Source organism: Myotis yumanensis, unplaced genomic scaffold (assembly GCF_028538775.1).
Source record: "Myotis yumanensis isolate MYYU_CA2020_CCGP unplaced genomic scaffold, mMyoYum1.0.hap1 SCAF_1, whole genome shotgun sequence".
Taxonomy (NCBI): Eukaryota; Metazoa; Chordata; class Mammalia; order Chiroptera; family Vespertilionidae; genus Myotis; species Myotis yumanensis.
Window position 1 is genome coordinate 208,466,458 of NW_027223752.1, and position 24,691 is coordinate 208,491,148.

At 37.5% G+C, this 24,691-nt stretch overlaps 2 protein-coding genes across 10 annotated transcripts in view; one reads left to right on the forward strand and one right to left on the reverse strand.

Annotated features, from left to right (window-relative positions):
- The window catches only part of LNX1 (ligand of numb-protein X 1), a 113,987-nt gene extending 108,501 nt beyond the window's left edge, over positions 1 to 5,486 (forward strand). For both annotated transcript variants that reach the window (XM_070396578.1, XM_070396586.1), the window contains 2 exons: positions 4,428 to 4,586; positions 4,968 to 5,486. In XM_070396578.1, coding sequence (XP_070252679.1) covers positions 4,428 to 4,586; positions 4,968 to 5,103 — 295 coding nt within the window. In that variant the 3' untranslated portion in view covers positions 5,104 to 5,486. The remainder of the gene's footprint in view (positions 1 to 4,427; positions 4,587 to 4,967) is intronic.
- FIP1L1 (factor interacting with PAPOLA and CPSF1) overlaps positions 3,301 to 24,691 on the reverse strand; it is an 88,575-nt gene continuing 67,184 nt past the window's right edge. For all 8 annotated transcript variants that reach the window (XM_070396615.1, XM_070396607.1, XM_070396599.1 and 5 more), the window contains 4 exons: positions 23,335 to 23,390; positions 13,600 to 13,819; positions 7,553 to 7,690; positions 3,301 to 6,505 (listed from right to left, as the gene is read on the reverse strand). In XM_070396615.1, coding sequence (XP_070252716.1) covers positions 6,358 to 6,505; positions 7,553 to 7,690; positions 13,600 to 13,819; positions 23,335 to 23,390 — 562 coding nt within the window. In that variant the 3' untranslated portion in view covers positions 3,301 to 6,357. The remainder of the gene's footprint in view (positions 6,506 to 7,552; positions 7,691 to 13,599; positions 13,820 to 23,334; positions 23,391 to 24,691) is intronic.

The window sequence follows — 24,691 nt, forward strand, 5'->3', positions numbered from 1 at the left end:
CAGGAAGCAGCTGGCTTCACTTTAATGAGCTGTAACTAGAATCTTACAGTATAGCTGTTTGTCTCATAGACACTTCAGGAAAGGATTTGGGGGTAGCCTTGCTAAGTGACTGTAAACAAATATTCAGAGGGCAGATAAATTGGGTTTTGTTCATCTGCATCACAAACATTAACTCTGGGCCTTCAGAAGATTCTTACGAATTCCAAATGCATGATTTAAATGTTAAATATTGGAGTCACTGAAGATGATATGCTGGCTAGAATTAAATGAATGAGAGCAGGATGTTTGGTTTTAGTACATTTTTCTTGAGGGTGGAGATAGGTCTTTTTTTTTTTTTTTTTAATTTTAAAATGAGGTTTATAAAACATCCCTGACTCAAATACAAACTGTCCTAGATTCTTTTCTGAGCCTTCAGTAATTGATAAATTTAAATGAGTACATTTTTAAACAGCTGAAAACTGAGCATTGAGGCAGTTTAGAACTGAGCCTAGGTGGAAGAGGTTATTACTTCTATTGTTTAAAAAAAAATCTTTTTGAAACTGCATTCTATGCTTCAAAGCTATTCTGTTAAGTAATCAAGGTTCATGTAAGATGGGACAAATGTGAGAAACTTTTTACTCCAAATATGACCAAGTGAATGGCTTTCTTTTCCCCTTTTACTTGGCCATGGGCGGGCACCTGGGATTTTGCTCATTTCCTTTAAGAGAAGGGCACTGTGAAAATAGTGAAAGTAGACACCACTGGTTTTCAGCCACCCTGGCAATGCTTATCTTCCTCCATCTCCTTCTCACCTAGTAGTAATTTAATAAGCACAGTACAAAATTCAGAGGGCACCAATGCGTATAGTGGGAAAGGTTGAGTCTCCCATCCCAGTCCTCTCAGATCATAATCTCTGTCACCAATTCCTTGTGTATTTGTCCAGGGAGTATGTGTGTCAGGGTATGGCAAACTTTTTCTGAAAAGGGTCAGAGTTTAGGCTTTGTGGGTCATACTGTCTCTGTTGCAACTATTCAGTCCTGTGTTAGCATGAAAGTAGCCATGGACAAAATGTAAATGAATGGGCATGGTTATTTATTTGCAAAAGCAGATATATCTGTACACACACATAGTATTATCATACACACTATTATGTACTGGTTTTTTAAAATCTAATATACTCTAGGTATCATATCAGTAGATATCAAAAATACTACAATAAAAATTCATAGACTGTACAATGACAGCACCTACTATAGGAACTGGTTCCGTTAAGATGCATTTGTACAACCAGATGGCAGTTTGCCTGGATATACTAGTATTACCGATCACAGTCTGACTTCGTAGGCACCGCATCACTGTTAAGTAGCATGAAACTGTGGGGTAGAGAAGTGTGATCTCATTTCTTCCCATCTGTGTGTGGCTTGGTCTTTTCACCTAATGTTCGAAATAACTTCTGTTATTTGTATTCTTCTTTTCAGGGAATCCAGATGTGTATTTGAAGTCTCGTGTTTCATTTTCTCTTGAATTTCTTTCAACTGTTTATTTCCATTGTTTTCTTTGCTTATTTTAATCTGTCCATATCCCTTGTGTTTTTCAATAGTATATCTTTGTTTTTATATTTCTTCACTTCTTCTGTCAGTTTATTCTCTCATATCTTCCTTGATCTCTTATTTATAACTATTTCAATAGTTTAAATTCACATTAATATATATGGTTGTTAAAACTTCATTTTTCTACGGCACTTTTCTGGTGAGTGGGGTTTGTCTGTTACTGTTATTACTGTTACCTTCCCACTTTTGTAGTGTGTCTCCACTGAAGTACCCTACCACACTGGCAGGCTACTTCCTGTCCATTTGGGTTGTCTGTTTGGGTTATTACCTCACTTATGCCCTTCTTCTCTGCCACACTGGGCACAGGGAACGCCTGCCAACAGTCAGCCTGCCTACTTCGGTGTTCCCAGTGGATGCATGTTTTGCCTATCAGTGGACCACTCACTATGGCCCCCACCCCACTCACTAGGGCTCTACCAGCTTGGACTGCACTCTCCAGCTATAGGCATTCCCTCTTCTAACATCCTTCTTTTGACTCTCACTGCCTTTGGAAGTTCTCTTTCATATATAGTGACTGAGTTTTAAGATGAAATTTGCATTTATACTTTTAAGTTTCCTAATTGCTTCTTTAGTAACTTTTTAAAAGCAGAAGGGATACGACTAAAATAGGAGTAGGCATATCAATTATGTATTTTCACAATCATGCTGCAAAACCTCAGTTAACAAGTAACCATATTTATTTAATATTTAGTTCACAAGCCTGTGGGGGCTCAGCTGATTCAGGCTAGGCTTGATTGATCTTGGCTGGCCATACTTATGTATCTAAGATTTGACTGGTGGTGGCAAAAATCCCACTGTTGCTCTTGTGGCTGAGTCCAGAATCAGAATAGGAAGACACCACAGTTATGTAACTGGGCACACAAGGGTAGGGGAGCCACTTGGGGACATCAATGCAGTTATTTTATCACAGTAAGGAAGAATGAGGAAATACTGTTTCAAACATTTTGAGTCTCAGATACCAGTGGGACTTCCAAGTTTGATAAACACATCTAGAGCAGAAATTCCCAAAGTTTTTGTCTTAAGACCCCTATACAGATTTATAAAGTATTGATGATCCCAAAGAACTTTTGTTTATATAGGTTATATCTAATGATATTTACCTTATGAATTAATATAAATAATTTTTTTACTTATTTAAAATAATACACCCCATTATGTTAACATATATTTTAAAAAGTTATTGAGAAGACTGGCATTGTGTATTTTTTTTGCAAACCTCTTTAACATTTGGCTTAATAGAAGATAAGTGGACTCACATCTAATTCTGCATCCTATCTGCTGCCAGATCACCTGTCATGTGTTCTCCGGAAGAAATGCCACTGTATGCTCATAAGAAAATGAGTGAAAAGGCAAAGATCATACTAGTATGACAAAAATATGTTTTACCTCTAGACCCTGAAAGGCACATAATTTGAGAACCACACTTTAGTAATATAGGGGTTCAGTGAAATATTGAGGTCCACTGAAAAGTGGAGCCCTTGAAGGAACAGCTAGTGAAAGAACAAAAAATAGTAGCAACCGACTTCACCATATTTATCAACTCGTTTTAACAGAAGTAACCATAATTTTCTTATTTAGAAAAATTACCAAACTCCTTGCTATTCTTTATACTTTGCAAACTCTTCAATTAAGCCTTGAATGAGTTCAAAATAGGAAAAAAGCTCATATTTAAAATGAAAACTAGTTTAACAAATGTTACTGACCAATGTCATCACTTAAAACATTTCACAAGAGACTTTTTATTGGTTTTTCAAAAAGCAGTTAATATTTTAAAGTACAGCTTATAAACAAACCAGTATCTTGTTTTTCTTCTTTTTGTTCAACATGAAAATGTTCAATTTCTTTCAAACCAGTTTCTGGACTCAGGGATTTTTAGAGTCAAATCCAGCTCCTGACATAGACCTTCTATCCTAACTGTAATACAGTTTGCACTTTAGCCTGCGCCTATGTTAACAATCATCCAACTACCACAGAATAGTAAAAGAAATCATTTATTCAATCTGTATTTCTAATTTAGCTGAAAATTCTACTCATTAACAGAAGACCTCTGATCTCTTCTTCCCTTTTCCCATTCCTTTTATAACTTGCTATTCCATTTACTGCCAGTTTGCTATCCTCCATTATGAATCATTCTTATAATCTTTAAATATACAATTTCCATTCATTTTATGCCTTCTTAAAATGTCTCTAATCTTTATTAAACATGTAGAACTACATACATATAAACTAGTATTTTTCAAAAGTCCAAATTTCAACAAATGCATTAATTAGGGTAGGTTTGAATTTTTTTAATTGAGAATAATCATTTATTCAAAGAATTTTGCCTTGTGGCTCAGTTGGTTGGAGCATTGTCCTGTACACCAGAAGGTGGTGGGGTTGGATTCCCAGTCAGGCACATACCCAGGTTGTGGGTTCAATCCCCAGTGAGGAAGTGTGCAGTTGGAAACCCATTGATGTTTCTCCCTCTCTCTCTGAGATCAGTTAAAAAAGAATTTTTTTTTTTAAATCTACAAGTATGCTTGAATTTGGTTCACCAATAAGGATTTATGCATATCCAACTTTTTAATTAAGGCATTAAATCAATTATTATCTTTCCCAGTAGACATATAAACAAAACATAAATAGATGGTGTCATTTTTTAAAGTGTGTTTAACGATGGAAAACAGAAGTTCAATAAGAAAAAGCAAGCTAACAGCACAAAGGTCAATTTTGAATGAGACCCATCTAGTGCTATTCATTCTATAAAATAATGTCAAAAAAGGAAATGGAAGATGGATCACAGTAATTATTAACTGAGTTCAACTTAACTGCTTACATATTGATTACATTCTATTGCAGGTACCTGTACAACTGCAAAGATGTTGTATTACGAAGAAGCACAGCTGGAAGTCTGGGCTTCTGCATTGTAGGAGGTTATGAAGAATACAATGGGAACAAACCTTTTTTTATCAAATCCATTGTTGAAGGAACACCAGCATATAATGATGGAAGAATTAGGTAACAGTAACAACTATTTTAACAAAAAATTTATATTCAAATATTTTGTTTTATGCATTTTTATGCATAAAAAAGCATGGCCCTTCTTGAAAAAAAAGCATGTATTTATTATACCTTTCATATTGGTGAGAAATTAAACACATTTATATAGCATGCAATTTCTAAGAAACCCAAAATGATTAGTTACTTGGTCCCATATAGCAACTTGCTTATGAATCCCTTCTAAAGCAAGCTGATTTTAGAGTTTGCAGAAGTGAGGAAGGGAGAAGTAATATAATTAAAATTGACAGATATAGTAAAACTTAGGACCTCCAATTAAACTTGAATTAACTTCAGCTATGGATCAAAATATTAATCATATACCTTGTTTTATTTTTTTAGATGTGGTGACATTCTTCTTGCTGTCAATGGTAGAAGTACATCAGGAATGATACATGCTTGCTTGGCAAGGATGCTAAAAGAACTTAAAGGGAAAATCACTCTCACTATTGTTTCTTGGCCTGGCACTTTTTTATAGAATTGATGGGTCACAGAAAATTGCAAAGTTTAAAACAATATATTTATCTTGTCAATTTTTGTATTTAAAGGATACATTATAAAAATGTGAACTTTAATATCAGCAAAATTATGATCTAATGAAAGCCAATTACACCTCAGAAAATATAATTCTCAAAACAAACATTACTAATAGTTTTTATTCAGTGTGGAGGATTTTGCCTCACTCTACGTTTACGTTTATATTTTTCTATTTAATAAAAAGCTCTTAAACAGTTGAAATGGTTTGTATGCCCTCAAATGAATTCGAACCATAAAATTAAATTAAAAATTTGAGTATTTTAAAAATAACTTACAGCCAAATGATTTTAAAAGTACATTACTGAAAAATGTTCCTTTCATCAAATGAGAAATAAATATTTTTTAAAATATTATAGTTGTCTTTCAGTATGTGATACTAAATTCATTTCTATTATGACTATTTACTCACAGAATTATAAACTTTTTTTCTTAGATTTAATAGGAAATAACTAAAGCTCTTGTCACTTATTTTTTTATTGACAATCTAAAAAAATCTGCATGCTGTTCAACCAATGAGCCTTGGGAAAATCAAGAAAAGCCAAACCAGCCTCAGATAGATGGCCATGAGGGAATTCAAAATTGTGATGAGTGTCCAGTGCCTGCTAGAAACTACAATTATGTTATTTCAGAGGCCTACCAAATACCATTAGATTCATTCCTTTACATATAAAAGTTCCCCATTCAATTTCACATGAACCCAATTTAGAACACTGAAAATCTGCTATCAAAAAGTTGTGGTATAAACTGTATGAGTTCTTTAATATACTAAGCAACAGTGCCACAGCAGTATTGATAAAAGACTACTCTCAAGACTCAGGGGTGCCCTTTGATGCCTTTTGCAGAGAAACATCTTGAGAGACTAATATTTGATTAACTCAAGGAAATGTTAGCCAAGGTGGAACCCTGACCTTTATCAGATACTGGTATGTACACAGCTAAACACAGTTCTTTAAATTCCCTGATGAGTGACTCATTTACATACTTTCTTGGATATAAAATCATTGCAATCTTATTTTTTAAATATTACAAAACAAAGATTTTTAACTTAACATGAAAAATTCGCTTTTATTTTGGGGAAAAAGCTTTTATACTAACAGAAGATTAAAGGTAAATTTCTTAAACATTATCCAGAAAAATAAACAAGATTTGTGGTATCTATTTCTGGGACTAATATACACAAAAGGTTATACCAGGCCTATTCTGCAGGTGCAGCCTCGGTGCTCTCCTGTTCAGGGGCAGGCTCACTGCCAGCTTCTTTTCCTTCTTTGCTTCTTTTTGATTTTTTGTGCTTGTGTCTCCTGTGACTGTCTCCTTCTTCACTTTCATGGCGACGTCTACTATTACTAAAAAAAAAAGGTTTGTTCTTAAAAATGTTTAAGTATACAAGTGATGACAAAAATCAATCCACTTTGCCTAAATTCTGGGTGTTAAAAGATTTAATCCATTAGCCAGTTTTGGGGTTTTTTTTTTTTTTTGGCGACTTTTATGCTGAAATTATATTTACACTAGAGGCCCGGTGCACAAAATTTGTGCGCTTGGGGGGGGGGGGGGGGGCGCGCCCTCAGCCTGGCCTAATCCCTCTTGCAATCTGGGAGCCCTCAGGGGAGCAGGCCTAAGCTGTCAGTCGGACATCCTTAATGTTGCCACAAAGGCGGGAGAGGTTCCCGCCACCACCTCTGCGCTCACCAGCTGTGAGCCCAGCTCAGGGCTTCTGGCTGAGCAGCGCTTCCCCTGTGGGAGCAAACTGACCACCAGGTGGAAGCTCCTGAGTTGAGCATCTGTCCCCCTGGTGATCAGTGCGCATCATAGTGACTGGTCATTCTGGCATTTGGTCGATTTGCATATTAGCCTTTTATTATATAGGATTACAGGCTCATTTTCACCAATATCATCCCAGATTTCTAAGACCCATATACTTTATTCTGAAAACCAAATTATAAATGAGAAACTGAAGCACTAAATCAGAAATACTTTCTAGGGTTGGTTTTAGGTAAATAATAGGCATTGAAATTTAACATCTATGTGTGCGTGCTATTGTTTTTGAGACTACAAGGCCCTGAATTTTCTTTGATTAAACTGCTTTAATAATATTTACTATTAAAGACTGGTTCATATGCCAAATTCCCCCCTCCTAATAAGATAATGTAATAAGCTGAATTCTCTCATATTCCATGATAATTTTGGTTTACTTGTATTAAATACAGTCTTGTCAGATTTAAAAATCTTTGTTGAAGCATAAAAGGAACCAACTATTTCAACAGATTATTCTTAATCTTCCAATTAGGAATACATATGCTCTACTGGTTATTGGGAAATATTTGCTCTTACTTTCTGAAGTCAAATCAATTTCTCAACTTCAAAGTGATTCACTATTTTATTAAAGAACAGACCTTCTAGATGACTTGTGTCTGGTTTCCTCTTTCTCTCTGTGTCGTCTTTCTCTATGTCGTTCTTCTTTCTCTCGACTTGCTCTATGACGCTCGTAGCCTCTTTCTGCATACTCCCTATATCTGTATCGTTCTTCATCACTGAAATTGGAATAGAAACAACTTTTATTAACTGGACTGTTCATACAATTCTAAACTCTAAAAGAAGAGATGTGACCTGAGTGCAAAACAGAAGCCCCCACGTTAGCATCTTACAGAGAATAGATGCAAAATGTTTGAACTGGGAGGGAAATAATGCCATTCCCAAATTAGTACTACATCTAATACAAGAACACAAAATATAAAATTACACATCATGTTAAGGAACCAGTTTTGTTCTGTGCTTTCATAATTGTTACAAGGTAGAAACTTTATAAAACAATGCTGTTTTTCTTCAAAAAATTGGGAGCTGTAACTCATTTACATTTTAATCAGTTTTCTTTTCCTGCTCTTAGAATTAAAAGCATGTTTGTCTATTTCAGATCTCAAACCAAAATTCTTTTTTTTTAAAATATATTTTATTGATTTTTTACAGAGAGGAAGGGAGAGAGACAGAGAGCCAGAAACATTGATGAGAGAGAAACATCGATCAGCTGCCTCTTGCACATCCCCCACTGGGGATGTGTCCACAACCCAGGCACATGCCCTTGACCGAAATCGAACATAGGACCCCTCAGTCTGCAGGCTGACACTCTATCCACTGAGCCAAACCAGCCCCGGCAAACCAAAATTCTGATATTACTTATAAAATCTTGGGCACACGGGATTCTAAAAATGTATTTTAAATATTTGGCTCACAATGACTACAGAGTAGAAAGTAGATAAAGGTTCTTCAACCACATAAAGAGTATATTCATCTAATAAAGCGGTATACAAATGAACAGCCCTAGCCAGTGGCTCAGCTGGCTGGAAACTCGTCCCATATAGGCTGAAAGGTCACAGGTTCGATTCCCGGTTAGGGCACATACCCAGGTTGTGGGTTTGATCCTGTCAGGGTGCATACGGGAAGCTACTTCTACAATATCCACACAAAATACACGCAAAAAGCTGCTTGTAAACTTACTTGCATTCTGACATCCCAATTACTTAATACTATGTTATGTATGTGTGTGGTGAGAAGAAGAGATTCAACATGGTTAACAACTTCAAATGCAAAAACTTAAAGCTGCACCTCCATTTTCTGATTCTTGATAGAATGAACTGGTAAAACTGAGTGATGGCTAGTCTTTCTTTACCTCCCTAGCCCAGTCTTCTTTTCATGTCCTTTCACTTACATCCTTCTCTCCTTCTTTCTCCTAATCCTTTAAGTCTTTTTTCTTGATTTTTGTTCAGCATAGAAGTCAATACTTTCCACAACCTAATATCAATAAACTCACTTAGAAGGAATAAAAATGTCTTCTAGAGCTCTGTGCTGAAGAGCCTTGGTTTCTAGAAATATATACAAATTATTAAATTAATGTTTAAAGCATCAAGGAGTTGAGTGATCTGCGTAGGAGCAATAGGAGACAGAATAAGGTGAACATATAAGCCATATAAAAGAACAAATCAGTCTGTAGTTTCTTAGCAAAAGTAATGAGTCTGTAGTGCTGTGCCTAATGCAAGAGATATTGCTGACCAAGTTGTTATTACTTCCATACATTACATTTTTAAACCATTTTTTTAATCATTATTAAGTATTACATATGTCCTCCTTTCCCCCCATTAACCCTCTCCAGGCTGCCCCCGCCCCAAACAAGAAAATATTAATATACATATATATATATTTGTGTGTACATACGTATGTATACTGTACATACACACTTTTTCCCTAACCATAAATATGCACTTCGTATTTGGAAAGTGGAAGCATGTCACCTAAAAGGCAATGTGCCATGATAGACAGTGTAGAGCAGTGGGAGGAGTACAGGCAGAGTAGGCCCGGGATCACATCTTGATTCTACTACTTACTAAATGTGTGACCTAGGGTAAGTTAACCAACCTCGCTAGGCATCCATCTGTTTTCTCACCTGTAAAATTGGCAACAATCTCTTTCAGGGTTGTTGTAGAACTGGCAATAGCATTTGTAAGTGCTTGGTACAAGAGAAGGCCCTCAATAAATGGCAGCTGATATACAGGCTCACCATCTTCAGTAAATTTAATGTTAAATTTTTCAGAAGTAGAACCTTTTTTGTAAAGGTGACTGATCCTGTAATAATTAATTCTTCTGAAGCAGAATAATTAGCCCACACCAGGACAAATGAATATGGTAGTAAATATTATCCTCTTTAAAAATGAGGCTGTCTTTGTAATGATTCCAACTGGATTTACATTAAAACAGTCAATTATCTCATAATTTGTCATCTGTAACCTTCTCACCCTGGCACCAATTCTTCACAAGCTTTGAGGCCTTTTAAGATACTGAAGGCAGCCATATGATGGGAAACTTTCCACAGATGATAAAAGATTTGGTCTCATACATGAAATATAAAGATCCCTCCTTCTAGCCCCTTCTTTGATAAGCAGCTGCTGCACAAGTTTCTCTGGGTCTGGAAATCATTAGAGTTCATTCAAATACCCTTGAACGAACAGACTTCATTCTAGCCCACAATTAAGTGGCCTCAAGACCAGATGTTGAAACTGGTCTGTAATTTTCAAAACAATGACCCTGTAATTTGTGACACAACACATACTACATGCCATATCGCTAAAATGTCAGTCTTCAAAAAAAAAAAAAAGGTCTTTACTTATACTTCACTTGAATTTTCCAGAGAACACTTTAGTCCTGGGATAATTCAAAACAACACAAAATTCCTCCACCTCTTGCCTTGAACTTTTAGTCAGATTTAGGTAAACACTGACTTCTGATGCTCTACAGCATAGCAACCTGAAAATTAAATGTGGTTTAACCATTAACACTTTAGTTTCAATAAAAATTAAGTAACACCTGTATTTAAAATTTAATCAGATAACTTAGCCTCAAATATTCTATAAACTGTATTATTTATGTTTACGCAAAGAAAATTTATGAGCTCTAGGAAAGCCATCAAAGCCATTTCTTCTAGTCTTCTTTCCTATCAAGTTTTGCATTAAGCTCCTTAACTTGTGAGTATGGACATTCTAGAGATAACAGTGCTATCTCAAGTATTTTAACTACATTAGAAACTATTCAACTTTCTGGAAAGTAATGCTCTTGAACTTAACAGAATCATGCTGACCTATGTGGCTCAAGTTAACAGTACATGTCCCACCACAGAAACACAAAACATACACTCACACACACACAAATATGTAACATACCTTTACTTATTTAAAATTTTATCAGGTGCCTACAAAGCGTAAGTCATATTATTAGGAACTACAGAAAGGAAAAAGATTAATAAATCCTGTCCAGTTTCTTATTGTACACTGCTTTAGGTAAAGTTTCAAACAACCAGTCCTTGTCACCTTGACAATATTATACGGTTAAATCAAAAAGGGCAGTGTATGAATAATTCTGTATCCTCAGCACAAAGCTTTGTGCCTGGTACATAAGAGGGACTCAGAAAATGTCAATTACATAAATGAAAGAATGAATCGCTACTCCCCCTTCTGCCCCCGCCCCCTAAAAATGGGGAGAAAATCAAGTGCATAGGGAGTAATAAGGAAAATGAGAAAAATTTTAAACTACCTAATTTCAAGACTAGAGGGGATTTTAAGTAAGATCTCGATCACATTTTGAGATTATGGCTCTACCATTGTCTTATGTTTCTTTATGCTTCCATTTCCTCACCTGATAAGTAGAAATTTAGACTAGATAATCCCCAAGGACCTTTTGGATTAAGAAGTATATAATTAGATGACCACAACTAACAAAACAAATGCTGCTTGAATCAAGCATATCCTCACACCCTGAACTGATATACTGCTTCATCTCATCCAGCAAAATCAGAAAATTGTCTCTGTATCTTACATTTATCTTATCCCTAAAAATAGTTGGTATAAAAAAGTTATCTTCATTCTACATTGTGATGGTACCTAGACTGATATAAGATGCCCAAATTAATGATTTGATTGTGATAAAGAGCTTCTACCTAAGAGTTTCACCAACAGTTTTTCAAAATTATTCTTTCTCTATTGTAGTCACCTTCCTCTCCTTAAATATGTCATTTTATTCACTGACATATTGTGTGCCAGACATTACTGTACAAAGTACTGAGGATACAGAAAGGAAAAATGGTGGTCAATGCCCTTAAAGAGACTTACTAAGAAACAAAGTGGCCCTACCCGGTTTGGTTCAGTGGATAGAGCATCGGGCTGTGGACCAAAGGGTCCCGGGTTCGATTCCGGTCAAGGGCACGTACCTCAGTTGCAGGCTCCTCCCCGGACTGGGCTTTGGGACAGGGCACATGCAGGAGGCAACCAATGAATGTGTTTCTCTCTCATCAATGTTTCTCTTTGTCTTTCCCTCCCTCTTCCACTCTCCCTAAAAATCAATGGAAAAATATCCTCGGGTGAGGAATTAAAAAAAAGAAACAAAGTGTTTAGGAAACATGTGAACAAAATTAATTCCTTCAGGTTCAGAGAAGCTCACAGAGGACCTTGAACAGTTAATAGAAGTTTGTAAGGCAGAGAGGTAAGGAACAACATGAACAAAGTATAAAACTTTGAGGGATTCCCAGAACAGCAATCAGTCATGCGGTGCACTGGCTTGGGAGAGAACTGGGGCTAAAGTCTAGAAAAGTACATGACTGTGACTGTGGATTATAAGAATTAGGAATTTATTCTTTCGGTCAGCAGTACATGCCAGCCCCACAGCAGTATATGAATTCTTTCCAATAGCACAGACATTTTAGGGAGTCAATTTCCAGATCCTCAACATCCGTATTTACTCTTTCCCAAATCTGAACTGCCTAATGTAAAACATCATGCCACTTCTCCAGCTAACCTCTTCTCTCAAAATCACCCTCCTGCCCTTTACAAAAGAAAGGCACTCCTTTCACCAATTTTACTATGGTACATTGGCTCAGGGTATAAAAATCATCATGGCATCAAGCAGATCTAATTTATAATATTAGTGCCAGTGAGAATTATTTTATTCAAGGAACCATAAAGCATCTATAGGAGTTTAGGTTTTCCTATCTTATACACTGTTCATTTAAGAACAAAGTATAGAGTAAGAAATGGGAGTTCTAACTTCATATATATCACAGTGTGGTGGGAGTCATAAGAATTTTCCCTGAACCAGTAAAAACTTAAAAAAAACACCAAAAAACCCTTTTAAGAAAAGCAAAGTGTTGAAAGGCAGCATCTTATTGTAAGCTGTGTGGCTAATCTGTTAATTAGACTTGGATATGGAATACAGATCAACTCATTTGACTGAATAGCAAATGAAGCCAGACTTTTTACAATTAGAACTGAATGTGATTTGGCTGTCTGACTTGACAATGAGAGCTATCTTTTACCAATTAAGTTATATGGTAGCTATTTTCCATAAATGGAATATAGGAAATTTGCTAGAAATAAATATTTAACACACACAGGTGTTTAATTTTTTTAAAGATTGTTTTGGCCAAGATGTAATAATAGCATTTTAATTTCCCCAAACCTCTGAGCATATTAAGATAAATAATTGGTAGTCTTTTGACAAGTCTTGGTAAAACCCTTTTGGTATTCTTCCAAGAAAATGAGAAAACTGAAACTTTAATTTCTAAATGAATTGGATTGAATTGTGTTGCCCCCTTCCCCCCCAAAATCTGCTCAACTATGTATTTAAAATTTTTAAATGAAAAAACATTTTAGATGGCAAGATATGTGACGGGATACAAAGTTTCCAAAATTCTTTTAAGAGAGAAATAAACAAATCTGAAGACTATTGTTTTAGGTAATGAGAATCCCTAAGAATTAAATAGCCTTGATGCTTTTTAAATGGTTATCCTAAATACTCTTCGAGCAATGCTATCCCAACTAAATCGAATTTTCCATCCTATAATCAAATACAAATTCTAAAGTACACATTAAACATATATATACAAACTACAGCACACTCAACAAACCTGTTGAAAACACTTGGTGTAGGACTATGATCACGCTCTCGCTCCCGCTCTCTGGTGCGCTCTCTTTCTCTGTCTCGATCACGATCTCGGTCTCGGTCTCTGTCTCGGTCTCTGTCTCTATCTCGGTCTTTCTCTCTTCTTGAATAATAGTCCCATTGCTTGCTGGTGTCCACAAGACTAGGCCATGAAGGAGCAGAACCAGGAAGGTGGGGAAAGGCAACTAAAGAAAAAACATATACAAAACAAAACATAAGTTTTGGTACTTAAAAAACAAGAGAAAAAAACAAAAAGTACTAGAAAATAAAGACAAAATTCCCACCAAAAGTGCTTCATTAGATTATAATGCAAAGTTAACTTATAACTAGAAAAGATAAATATCATAGTGTGAATACCCACAGATTGGAGGAATATGAAGAAACAAACCTTAAAGACTTAACATAATCATTTTGCAAGGTGTGAACAGTAACCAGAAATAGATACACCACAAAATTCCCCTTATCAAAAATGTAAACCAGAATAAATTAGGACATCTTCAAAGTATTGAGAGAAAATGATAGTCAACCTAGGAACATGTATTCAACAAATTATATTTTAAAAATAAGAAAAAAGCAAAGACATCCATAGATAAACAAAAAGAACAAATGTTATAATCAACAGAGTTCACCGAAAGATAGATGTACAATGCATTTTAGGAGTAACACAAACACAAACACACACACACACACACAGACACACGAATGTATAATTTCAAAACAATATAGGGAAAAACAGATTTTTTTAAAAACTGCCAATTCAAAAAAGACTTGGATAATATGGGGGTTGGGTAGACAAGTTTATTAGCTCAACTATCAGCACAATATAAAAGGGACTGAATTCATCAGTTACATAACAGAGATTTTTGATTTGTACTTTGAATAATTCCTATTATATTCTGAATATAAGACATAAAAACACAAAATGGTTAATAGCAAAGGATGTAAGAAAAAAATATTAATACCCCTCAATCTACTTATGAGTAGCTATACTAATGACAAAGCAGAAGCATATAGTAAGGACTAGAGGCCTAGTGCACAACATTCATGCACTTGGGGAGGGGGTCCCTCAACCCAACCTGTACCCTCTCCCAGTCCAGGAGCCGTCAGTCGGACATCCTTGGAGCTGCTGCGGAGGTGGAAGAGGCTCCCGCCACCGCCACTGCACTCACCAGCTCAGGGCTTCTGTGAAAGCGCACTGACCACCAGGGGGCAGCTGCTGTGTTGAGTGTCTGCCCCCTGGTGGTCAGTGCATGTCATTGCGACTGGTCGTTCCGTCGTTCAGTTAATTTGAATATTACCCTTTTATTATATAGGACTAGTGGCCTGGTACACAAAATTCGTTCACGGGATTGGGGGGGGGGGGGGGGGGGGCGCGTGTCCCAGCCTGCACCCTCTCCAATCTGGGATCCCTCTAGGGATGTCCTGTGGGATCGGGCCCAAACCGGCAGTCGAATATCCCCCTCACAATCCGGGACTTCTGGCTCCTAACTGCTCACCTGTCTGCCTGCCTGATCACCCCTAACCACTCTACCTGCAGGCCTTCTCACCCCCAACTGTCCCCTCCCCCTCGCTGGCCTGCTCGCCCTCAACTGCCCCCCACCCCGCTGGCCTAATCACCAACTGCCCTCCTCTCCTGGCCTGATTGCCCCTAACTACCTCTGCCTTGGCCCTGCCACCATGGCTTTGTCCGGAAAGATGTCCAGAAGGTCTCCTGGTCTAATTAGCATATTACCCTTTTATTAGTATAGATTACCTGGGAAAGAAAGGATAACAACATGAAGATGAAAATGTAACTCACCAAGAAGACAGAACAAATATAACTTCCAGATATCTAACAACATAGCCTTAATATTTGGAGAGTAAGAGATAATAGAAATTCAAGTAGAAATAGAAAAATCCAAAATGATTATGGGAGAATACCATACTTCTCTCAATTATTGATACTTTAAGCAAAAATTGCTATAGATATGTAAGATTTGAGCAGAACATTGTTAACAAGGTTGATAATAAACAACAGAATACTCATTCTTCTCAAGCACATATGAAACATTAATAAAAATATACTATGTACTTTCAGAGGATCAGTAAAATAAACAAGTTTTCTGACCACCATGCAATTTAAATTAGTAAAACAAAATTTACGGGAAATTAATCTCCATACATTTCAAATTAAAAACACATTTCTGATAACTAAGGTGTCAAAAAAATTTTTTTAAACATTTAGGAATTGACTTCAGAGATAGATTCCTCTCTCTAAAATCAATTTTAAAAAATGACAACAGCAGTAACCGGTTTGGCTCAGTGGATAGAGCATCGGCCTGCGGACTAAAGGGTCCCAGGTTCGATTCTGGTCAAGGGCATGTACCTTGGTTGCAGGCACATCCCCAGTAGGAGATGTGCAGGAGGCAGCTGAATCGATGTTTCTCTCTCATCGATGTTTCTAACTATCTCTCTCTCTTCCTCTCTGTAAAAAAATCAATAAAATATATATATATTTTAAAATGACAACAGCCAATACAACAGTAGCTGCCAGGTGTGAGTGAATCAAAAAATTTTTAAAATTAAAAATAGCTCAGCTGGCATGGCTCAGTGATTGAGCATCAACCTATGAACTAGGAGGTCAAGGTTCAATTCCCGGTCGGACACATGCATGGACTGCGGGCTCGGTCCCCAGAGTGGGGAGTGCAGGAGGCAGCCGATCAATGATTCTCTGTCATCACTGATGTTTCTATCTCTCTCTCCCTCACCCTTCCCAAAATCAATAAAAATGTTTGGGTTTTTTTTGTTTTGTTTTGTTTTTAAAAGAGATGCAAACTGTCCTGGAGGGAAATTTAATCTTTAAGAAACTACATTAGAAAAGATGGTGCATAACCCATGGTCACAGACAACAGTGTGCTAAAGGTAAGCAGGGAACAGGTTGGGCAAAGAAAGGGGAAAATGAGAGACATTTGTATATAGTACTGTCAATAATAAAAGTAAACAAACAAAAAAAGAAAATATGAAAAATTAATATAAGAACTTAGAAAAGCACAGAATAATCTAACAGAAGGGAGATACTAAAGATAAAAGTAGAAATCAAATAAACAGAAAACTACCACACAATTAAAAAAGCAGAAAGTTGGTTTTTGAAGACTAGACAAAAAACAACAATCTCTGACAAGATTACAAAAAAGATGCCACATAAACAATATTAGAACCAAAAAGGGACCACAACTACAGATCTTGCAGAGATTAAACAATACATAAACTATTATACACTTGATACCGACACATTTATAAACTTAGCTCAGTCTACTTCTTAAAAATAAATTACCAAAGAAAAATGACTCAAGAGTAAAAAAAATCTTAATCATCCTATAACTATTAAAGATATTAAATCAGTAATTTAAAACCTTCCCACAAAACCTGATTGTTTTACAGCTGAGTTTTTATGAGCTTACTAGAGGCCTGGTGCATGAAAATTGGTGCACTCGGGGAGGGGGGGAGAGGGTCCCTCAGCCCGGTCTGCACCCTCTCACAATCTGGGACCCCTCAGGTAGGGTCCCTAGGCCTGGCCTGAGATCAGGGCCTATCGGGGCTTTCCTTCCCCCAGCTTCAGGCAGCTGGCCCCATCCCCACCACTAACACTGCTTGGCATCTGTGCAGCACTGCCCTCACCTCCCCTGCCACTGCTGGCCTCCCTCTGCAGGTGACAGGCATGGGGTGCGATGGCTTGGCTGGCCTGGGCCCCCCTCTGCGGGGCGATGGCTGGCCGGCCGCACACCTGCCATAGAGTCACTGCTAGTGCCCTGGGCCTCCCTCTTTCTTTGCTGGGGGGGCGGGACCAGCCCTGCAAGGGGCCATCTGCCTACCTGATCGCCCCTAACCGCTGGTCTGCCTGCCTAATCACCCCTAAACAGTCTGCCTGCCTGCCTGATCACCCCTAACTGCTTGCAGGGGGGCGGGGCCAGCCCGGCAAGGGGCCGTCTTCCTACCCGATTGCCCCTAACCACTGGCCGGCCTGCCTACCTGATCACCTCTAACCACTTGCCTGCCTACCTGATCACCCCAACCGCTGGTCTGCTTGCCTGATCACCCCTAACTACTCTGCCTGCCTGCCTGATGCTTGGGGGCGGGGCCAGCCTTGGAAGGGGCCTTGGTGGTTCTAGTCTCTAGTCATTCTGGTCGTTATGCTTATGGTGGCTGGCCTTTTATTATATAGGATACAGTATAGACCAGCCGTGGGCAAACTACGCCCGCGGGCCGGATCCGGCCGTTTGAAAGAAAGAAAACTAAAAAAAAAAAAAAAAAAAAAAAAAAAAGACCGTACCCTTTTATGTAATGATGTTTACTTTGAATTTATATTAGTTCACACAAACACTCCATCCATGCTTTTGTTCTGGCCCTCCGGTCCAGTTTAAGAACCCATTGTGGCCCTCGAGTCAAAAAGTTTGCCCACTCCTGGTATAGACCATTCTAATATCACACAAACTTCCAGAGAATAGGCAAAAAAGACCATTCTCTAACTTATCCCATGTGGCTTGTATAACCTCAATACCAAAACCAGTTAAGGATAGTACAAATAAAGGAAAATCACAGGCCAATCTTACATATAAACTTAGAGGTCAAAATCCTAGACAAATCAGTATTTTTTGAAGTAATTAATCATGATGAAGTTAGATGTCAGCAAATAAATAGTGCCTAATATTAGAAAAATATTATAAATCTGCCACAATAATAAACTAAAGAAGAACAGTATAATCATCTCAGAAAGCAGCTGATAAAAATCAATATTCATATAGTTCAAAAGCACTTGGAAAATTAGAAGGAATTTTCCATAATCTGATGTAGGCTTCTATAAAAAACCTAACACTAAAGCAGTAAAAATTATAAAAGTGTAAAAAAAAAAAAAAAGATGTAAGACAAGAACTCCACTTTCAATACGTTATATGGAGGTCTTAGAACATAAGATAAAGGGGGAGGGGAGCACAAAATTATTACCTGCTGATATTATTGTCTGAAGAGACTTGACAAATTATAGTGAGAGTTCAACAGGTAAATGGCTACATGATCAATATATGTATCTTTTTTATTTATGTATACATCTGTATTTACATAGAAATATACATAAATAAAACAAAAACCAATTCTATTTCTAAATATAGGCAAACAGAACATGCAGTTCAAATGAATATATCATTTTCAACAACAAAAGCTTAGGTGCCTATCACTAAATCTAATTGAAGAAATGCAAGTGTATAGAGATAATTATTTAACTGAAACACATTAAAAAACATCTCTTTAAATGAAGAGTGAGGCCTTTTTCATAGGTGAAATCATGATGTAAGGCATGAATTCCACACAAACTGATCTAGAGCATCTACTGAACTCCAATACTATGGTATAAGAGCAAGGACTCCAGAGCCAGGCTGCATGGTTTCAAATTGTGACTCTGCCACTTACTGTGTAAAGTGGGAAAATTACTTAATCTGGCTGTTCTTCAACTTCCACCTTCATAAAGTGAAAATAATAACAGTATGCCTACTTTGTAAGGCTGTTAGGATTACATTAGTTAACAATGTTTGTCATATAATAAGCATAATAAATTTGCCAGTTATTAATCAAAATTTCAACAGCTTTTCATGAAACTTGTAAAACTGATTCTAAAATGAATATGCCAGAGCAATGGCTCAAGAATACTTCTGAAGCTGAATAAGCTACATTCTGCTAAATGAGATAGCAAAGCTACTATAAAATTTATATGTAAGATAGTGTAGCATTATTAGCACAAGATAGTAGTTAAATAAACCAAATGAATAGTCTAGAAAGCAAATAAACAGATTCAAGCATACATGGAAACTGGATACATGAACGGAGATGACACTATAGATCCCTCAGGAAGGATAGACTTATTCAACAAATAGCACTCGGACAATTAAACTTTTACTCCATAACATAAGCAAAAATTAATTTTCTAGGTGGGTTAAGGATGTACAAAAACAAAATTTGAAAACTTTTAAGGGAGCTCTAGCCGGTATTGCTTAGCGGGTAAAGCATCAGCCTGCAAAGAGTCTTGAGTTCAATTCCTGGTCAAGGGCATGGTACCTCGGTTGCAGGTTCAATCCCCAGCCCCAGTCAGGAGCATGTATGGGAGGCAACCAATCAGAGTGTTTCTCTCAAGGTGATGAAGGTGATGTTTCTCTATCTCCCTCCCCGCCCCACCTCTAAAAAAAACACAGGAAAAATATCCCCAGGTAAGGATTAAAAAAAAAAAAAACTTTGGGGGGAAACTATGCATAGGGAAATATTTTTTTTAATATACTCAAGGTTGAGAAAGTCAAGATACAAATATGAACCCACAATTAAAATGTAGTATGACTTTACATAGTTGATGAAGTATATGACAATTTTAATATATTTGCCTTTGGAATGTTCTCCTTTGAGTGGCTTATTATAATTATCTCTACAATACACATTGTTCACACAGTCATAATAATGTAAATAAGGTTATTGTTTAGCTCCAGCAAATAAGGTTATTGTTTAGCTCTCAGCTCCAGTGACAGCCATAGAAAGTAAATAAATCCCAGAATAAAAATTAAAAAAAAGAAAAAAAGGACAGGCTGGGAACTTCAGTCCCCCACCAGCCTGAAAACGGCCCTCAGCCCCTCATCCAGACTGGGGATCCGGTCGCCATGGGGATCCGGGAGCAGGAGAGCAAGCCCCGCCTGCAGGCAACTCCAAGCTGGGCATACTCCCTGGTTGCCATGGAGACCTGGAAGTGGGAAAGCCCAGCCTGTGGGCAGCCCCCAGCTAGGCCTGCTCCCCCATCACCATGGCAATCCTGGAGCAGGAAAGCCCGGCTTGCAAGCAGCACCCCCATCCTGGCCATAGCTCAAGGGAGAGTACAACATGCAGTGGAAGCCAGGAGCCTGAGAGATCAACACAGAGGGGCTCCTGCTCCAAGCCCCCAGCAGACACACACACACACACACACACACACACACACACACACACACACACACGGGATGCCTGCTCTAAGCCTCTGCTGACAGGCTGTGGCCATCAGTAGGACATCCACTGAGGGCTCCCGGACTGTGAGAGGGGCAGGCTGGGCTGAGGGAACCCCCACCCCCCAGTGCATGAATTTCGTGCACCGGGCCTCTAGTTATTAATAACAAACTACAATGTTTGCTAATGACTGATTACTATAATCGTGTTGCATTCATTTCCCTTACACGCAAGTGCACCATTTCTCTCCACTAATACCAACAGCAAATATTTTAGCAGCTGATTGCCACATCATTAATCTTCTACTGACTTGTTTGGCCTGCACAACAGGAAATATTTTGCTTTTGGAGAACAAAAAAAATAGGTTTATTTGTGTTACACTTATTAATCTGTGCAATTATTCAGTATCTGGTAAGTTAATGTTCAAGAAAAAATATTATTTTTATTAAAATGTTCTATTATTTTAACAATTACTCATTTATATTTCAGCCCTTTGTATTCATCATGTCTCTATTGAAATAAACCTACGTTTCTATGAAAAAGGAAGCTTTTGTTTTCTTGCAGCCTACATAAACTTAAACCTTGTTTATCTGGCTCAGGTTAGCCTCTGAGTATGACATGCTTACTGTACAGCATGTTACTGTACAAAACAATACAAGATTACATCAAGCACAAGAGAAAATTAAGCAATCAAGAGATGCAGTAAACATGAGGTGTATGAGGCTGGCATAACATGGCATATTGTATTATAGCAAACTTTTTTTATAAGTAGAAAGAGCACACTGTAAAAATAATAATAAAAAGTATAGTATATTAAATACATTAACTAGTAACATAATGCTTTATTATCAAATATCATGTACTGTACATAACTGTATGTGCTATATTTTTATACGACTGGCAACACAGTAGGTGCACTTACAATAGCATCACCAGCAACATGTAATGCATTACAACAGCTATGATGTGACTAGGTGATGGGAATATTTTAGCTCCATTATAATCTTACTAGAGGCTGATGCACGAAATTCATGCAAGGGCCTTGGCTCCGGTCCCTGCCGCCTCTGCCCTGACCCCCACCTGCTGCGGCTTATGTCCAGAAGGAAGGACATCTGGAAGGATGTCCGGAAGGACCTCTGGTCTAATTAGCACATTATGCTTTTATTATTATAGACTAGAGGTCCAGTGCACAGAATTTGTGCACGGGAGGGGGTGGTCTCTCAGCCCGGTCTGCACCCTTTCCAATCTGGGAACCCTTGGGGGATGTCCAACTGATGGTTTAGGCCTGATCCCGCAACTGGCAGTTGGACAACCTTCTCACAATCTGGGACTGCTAGCTCCTAACCACTCGCCTGCCTGATCGCCCCTAACCGCCTTTGCCTCGGCCCCCACCACCATGGCTTTGTCCAGAAGGTCTATTAGCATATTAACCTTTTCTTAGTATAGATGGGATACAGTCATATATATAGTCTGGTCCATCACTGACAGAAGTATCCTTATGCAGCACATGACTGTACTCGAACAGCTTCTTGTTCTCCCAATCAAGCAAGCATCTCAGCAATTCTACCACCCACAATTTCCTCATAATAGATGGCCAAAATGGACCTTTTCCAATGTAAATCTAGCCATTTCACAGCTCACCATAATACTAAACTGCTCTTCACAGCTCTCTGAATCAGGCTAAAACCATACAGCAGGACTACAAGGCCCTGCATGTTCTTTTCTCATCTTCAGGCATTCACCATGCATTCTTTACACTCTAGCCACACCACACTTCTTTCAGTTCATAAAAGAAGCCCACCAGCACGGCCGGTGTGGCTCAGCAGTTGAGTGTCGACCCATGAACCAGGTCACTGTTTGATTGCTGGTCAGGGTGCATGACCGGGTTTCGGGCTTGATCCCCAGTGGGGGGTGAAGGGGGTATGCAGGAGGCAGCCGATCAATGGTTTTCTCTCATCATTGATGTTTCTAGCTCGCTCTCCCTCTCCCTTCCTCTCTCTGAAATCAATAAAAACATTTTTAAAAAAAGCCTACTACATTCTCACCACCACGTCTTTGAACATGCTTTGAATCCAAGTTACATCATCTATCGCTTCACCCCTCTAGAGTGGAAGACCCCTTGCACTATGTTCCCATGACACCCTCTTCTATCACCTGGTATTTCCTCACTAGCCTATAAATTTGATAAGGGCAAACTTATGTCTATGTCTAGTTTACTGTATCTCTAAAACCTAGTACAATGCACAGCACTTTTAAAAGTGCAATCAGCTCTTGGAATGAATAAAGTTGTTAAGAGTGAACATGATTGAGGACCTAGCCAGATAATCTAGAAGAAAAGATGAACCACTGATGGGGAAATATCAGAACAAGGCTAGTGGGATACTATGAGTCAAAAACCAAAAAAATTTTGGACAATGAAGACAGACAATTTGGTAAAAAAAACAAACCCTAAATCCTTTTAGGAAACGACATGGTATAAATATCCCAGTTGTGTCACCATTAATTAATTTAAAAAAGTATAGTCAATAAAGAAAGAAAAATTATTCTGTTAAGAAACCATAAATATATATAAGGCTTACTTACTCCTTTAGTTAATATTTTTAATTGTTCTGTAAAGTAGTATTTTAAACCATGGAAGAATGGTTTTATTGCTATAAAAATATTTTAAGTCCTTCACTGATTCAAATTGAATGTGGTAACTATAAACACTTACCATTGCCATAAGGAAAAGCACGTGCAGAACGACTATCATAACCAGAGGAATGTCCACTGTTGAAGAAAAAATGTATTTTTATGTGTTCAAATACGTTCTAAATTTTAATAGTTTGGTACAAAACATAAACGCAGAATATGACTTCTTTAACAACAATAAGCTTTAATTCTATAATTTAAATTTTAATAGCAAAAACACAGGATTTTTAACTTCCAAATATCTTAAACCTAAAACCCAGTTGTAAAGAAAAATATAGCTTACTAGTATAACATGAATAATCCAATGAATTCATCTTAACTCACAAGATAACAGAAACTTTGAGGCTAACATTATTTAAAATTTAGTCTTAAGCCCTAGCTGGTTTGGCTCAGTGGATAGAGGGTGAGACTGCGGACTGAAAGGTCCTGAGTTCGATTCCAGTCAAGGGCACATGCCTGGGTTGTGGGCTTGATCCCCAGGGGGCATGCAGAAGGCAGCCAATCAATTATTCTCTCTCATCACTGATGTTTCTATTTCTCTCTCCCTCTCCCTTCCTCTCTGAAATCAATAAAAATATATACTCCCTCTGTCCCATAATAATAGTAGCAAGTGAATATTTAAACGGGAATTATTGGCGAATGCAGCTGTAAGTTATGTTGTAGCACAAAATTGCGAAGCCTTCAATCAAAATCAATGTTTCATGACATCTGACATTTGTTTTGACACATCTTTCAATTTTTAGGTTAATCTAATTATTATGAATTATAACTATTTTTCTAATTTCATCCGCTGATTGAAATCAATTGTTTTATTTCAGTTGAATATCAACCCATTGTAAAAATAAAATGAAAAAAAGAGAGTTTTCAAGCAAAGATCAAGTTGCGATTGTCCAGTTCTTGATGCATCGCAAGAAAAAGGAAAAGTTGCAGAAAGGTGCAATTACTTTAGCTGCAAAACAATTTAAGTGCAACAGAATGACCATATCAAGAATTTGGAAATGTGCTTCCGAAAATAATTGTCAAGGAGAATCTTATGCTAATGTTGATTCTTTGAAAAAAACAAAACTGTGGACGTAAATGCAAAGATTATGGAGAAAAACTTGAAAAACTTAGACATATTCCTCTTAGCAAAAGAGGCATCATATTAGCCTTTGATAATATTTCTCCCGAAATACTGGATAATATGTTTCTGTCACATCAACAAGTTATGCTGGAAGCAATGAAGAACGATGGCTCCAATAATTTTAAGCTCACGCATATAGGGAAAGCAAAGCTTCGCAGCCAAGGATCCTACCTACAAGTTTAAAATGCAGTAACGAAATTATTGAAAAATCCAGAAACTATCTAAACACTCAAAGTAAAAATTAGGAGCACTATTT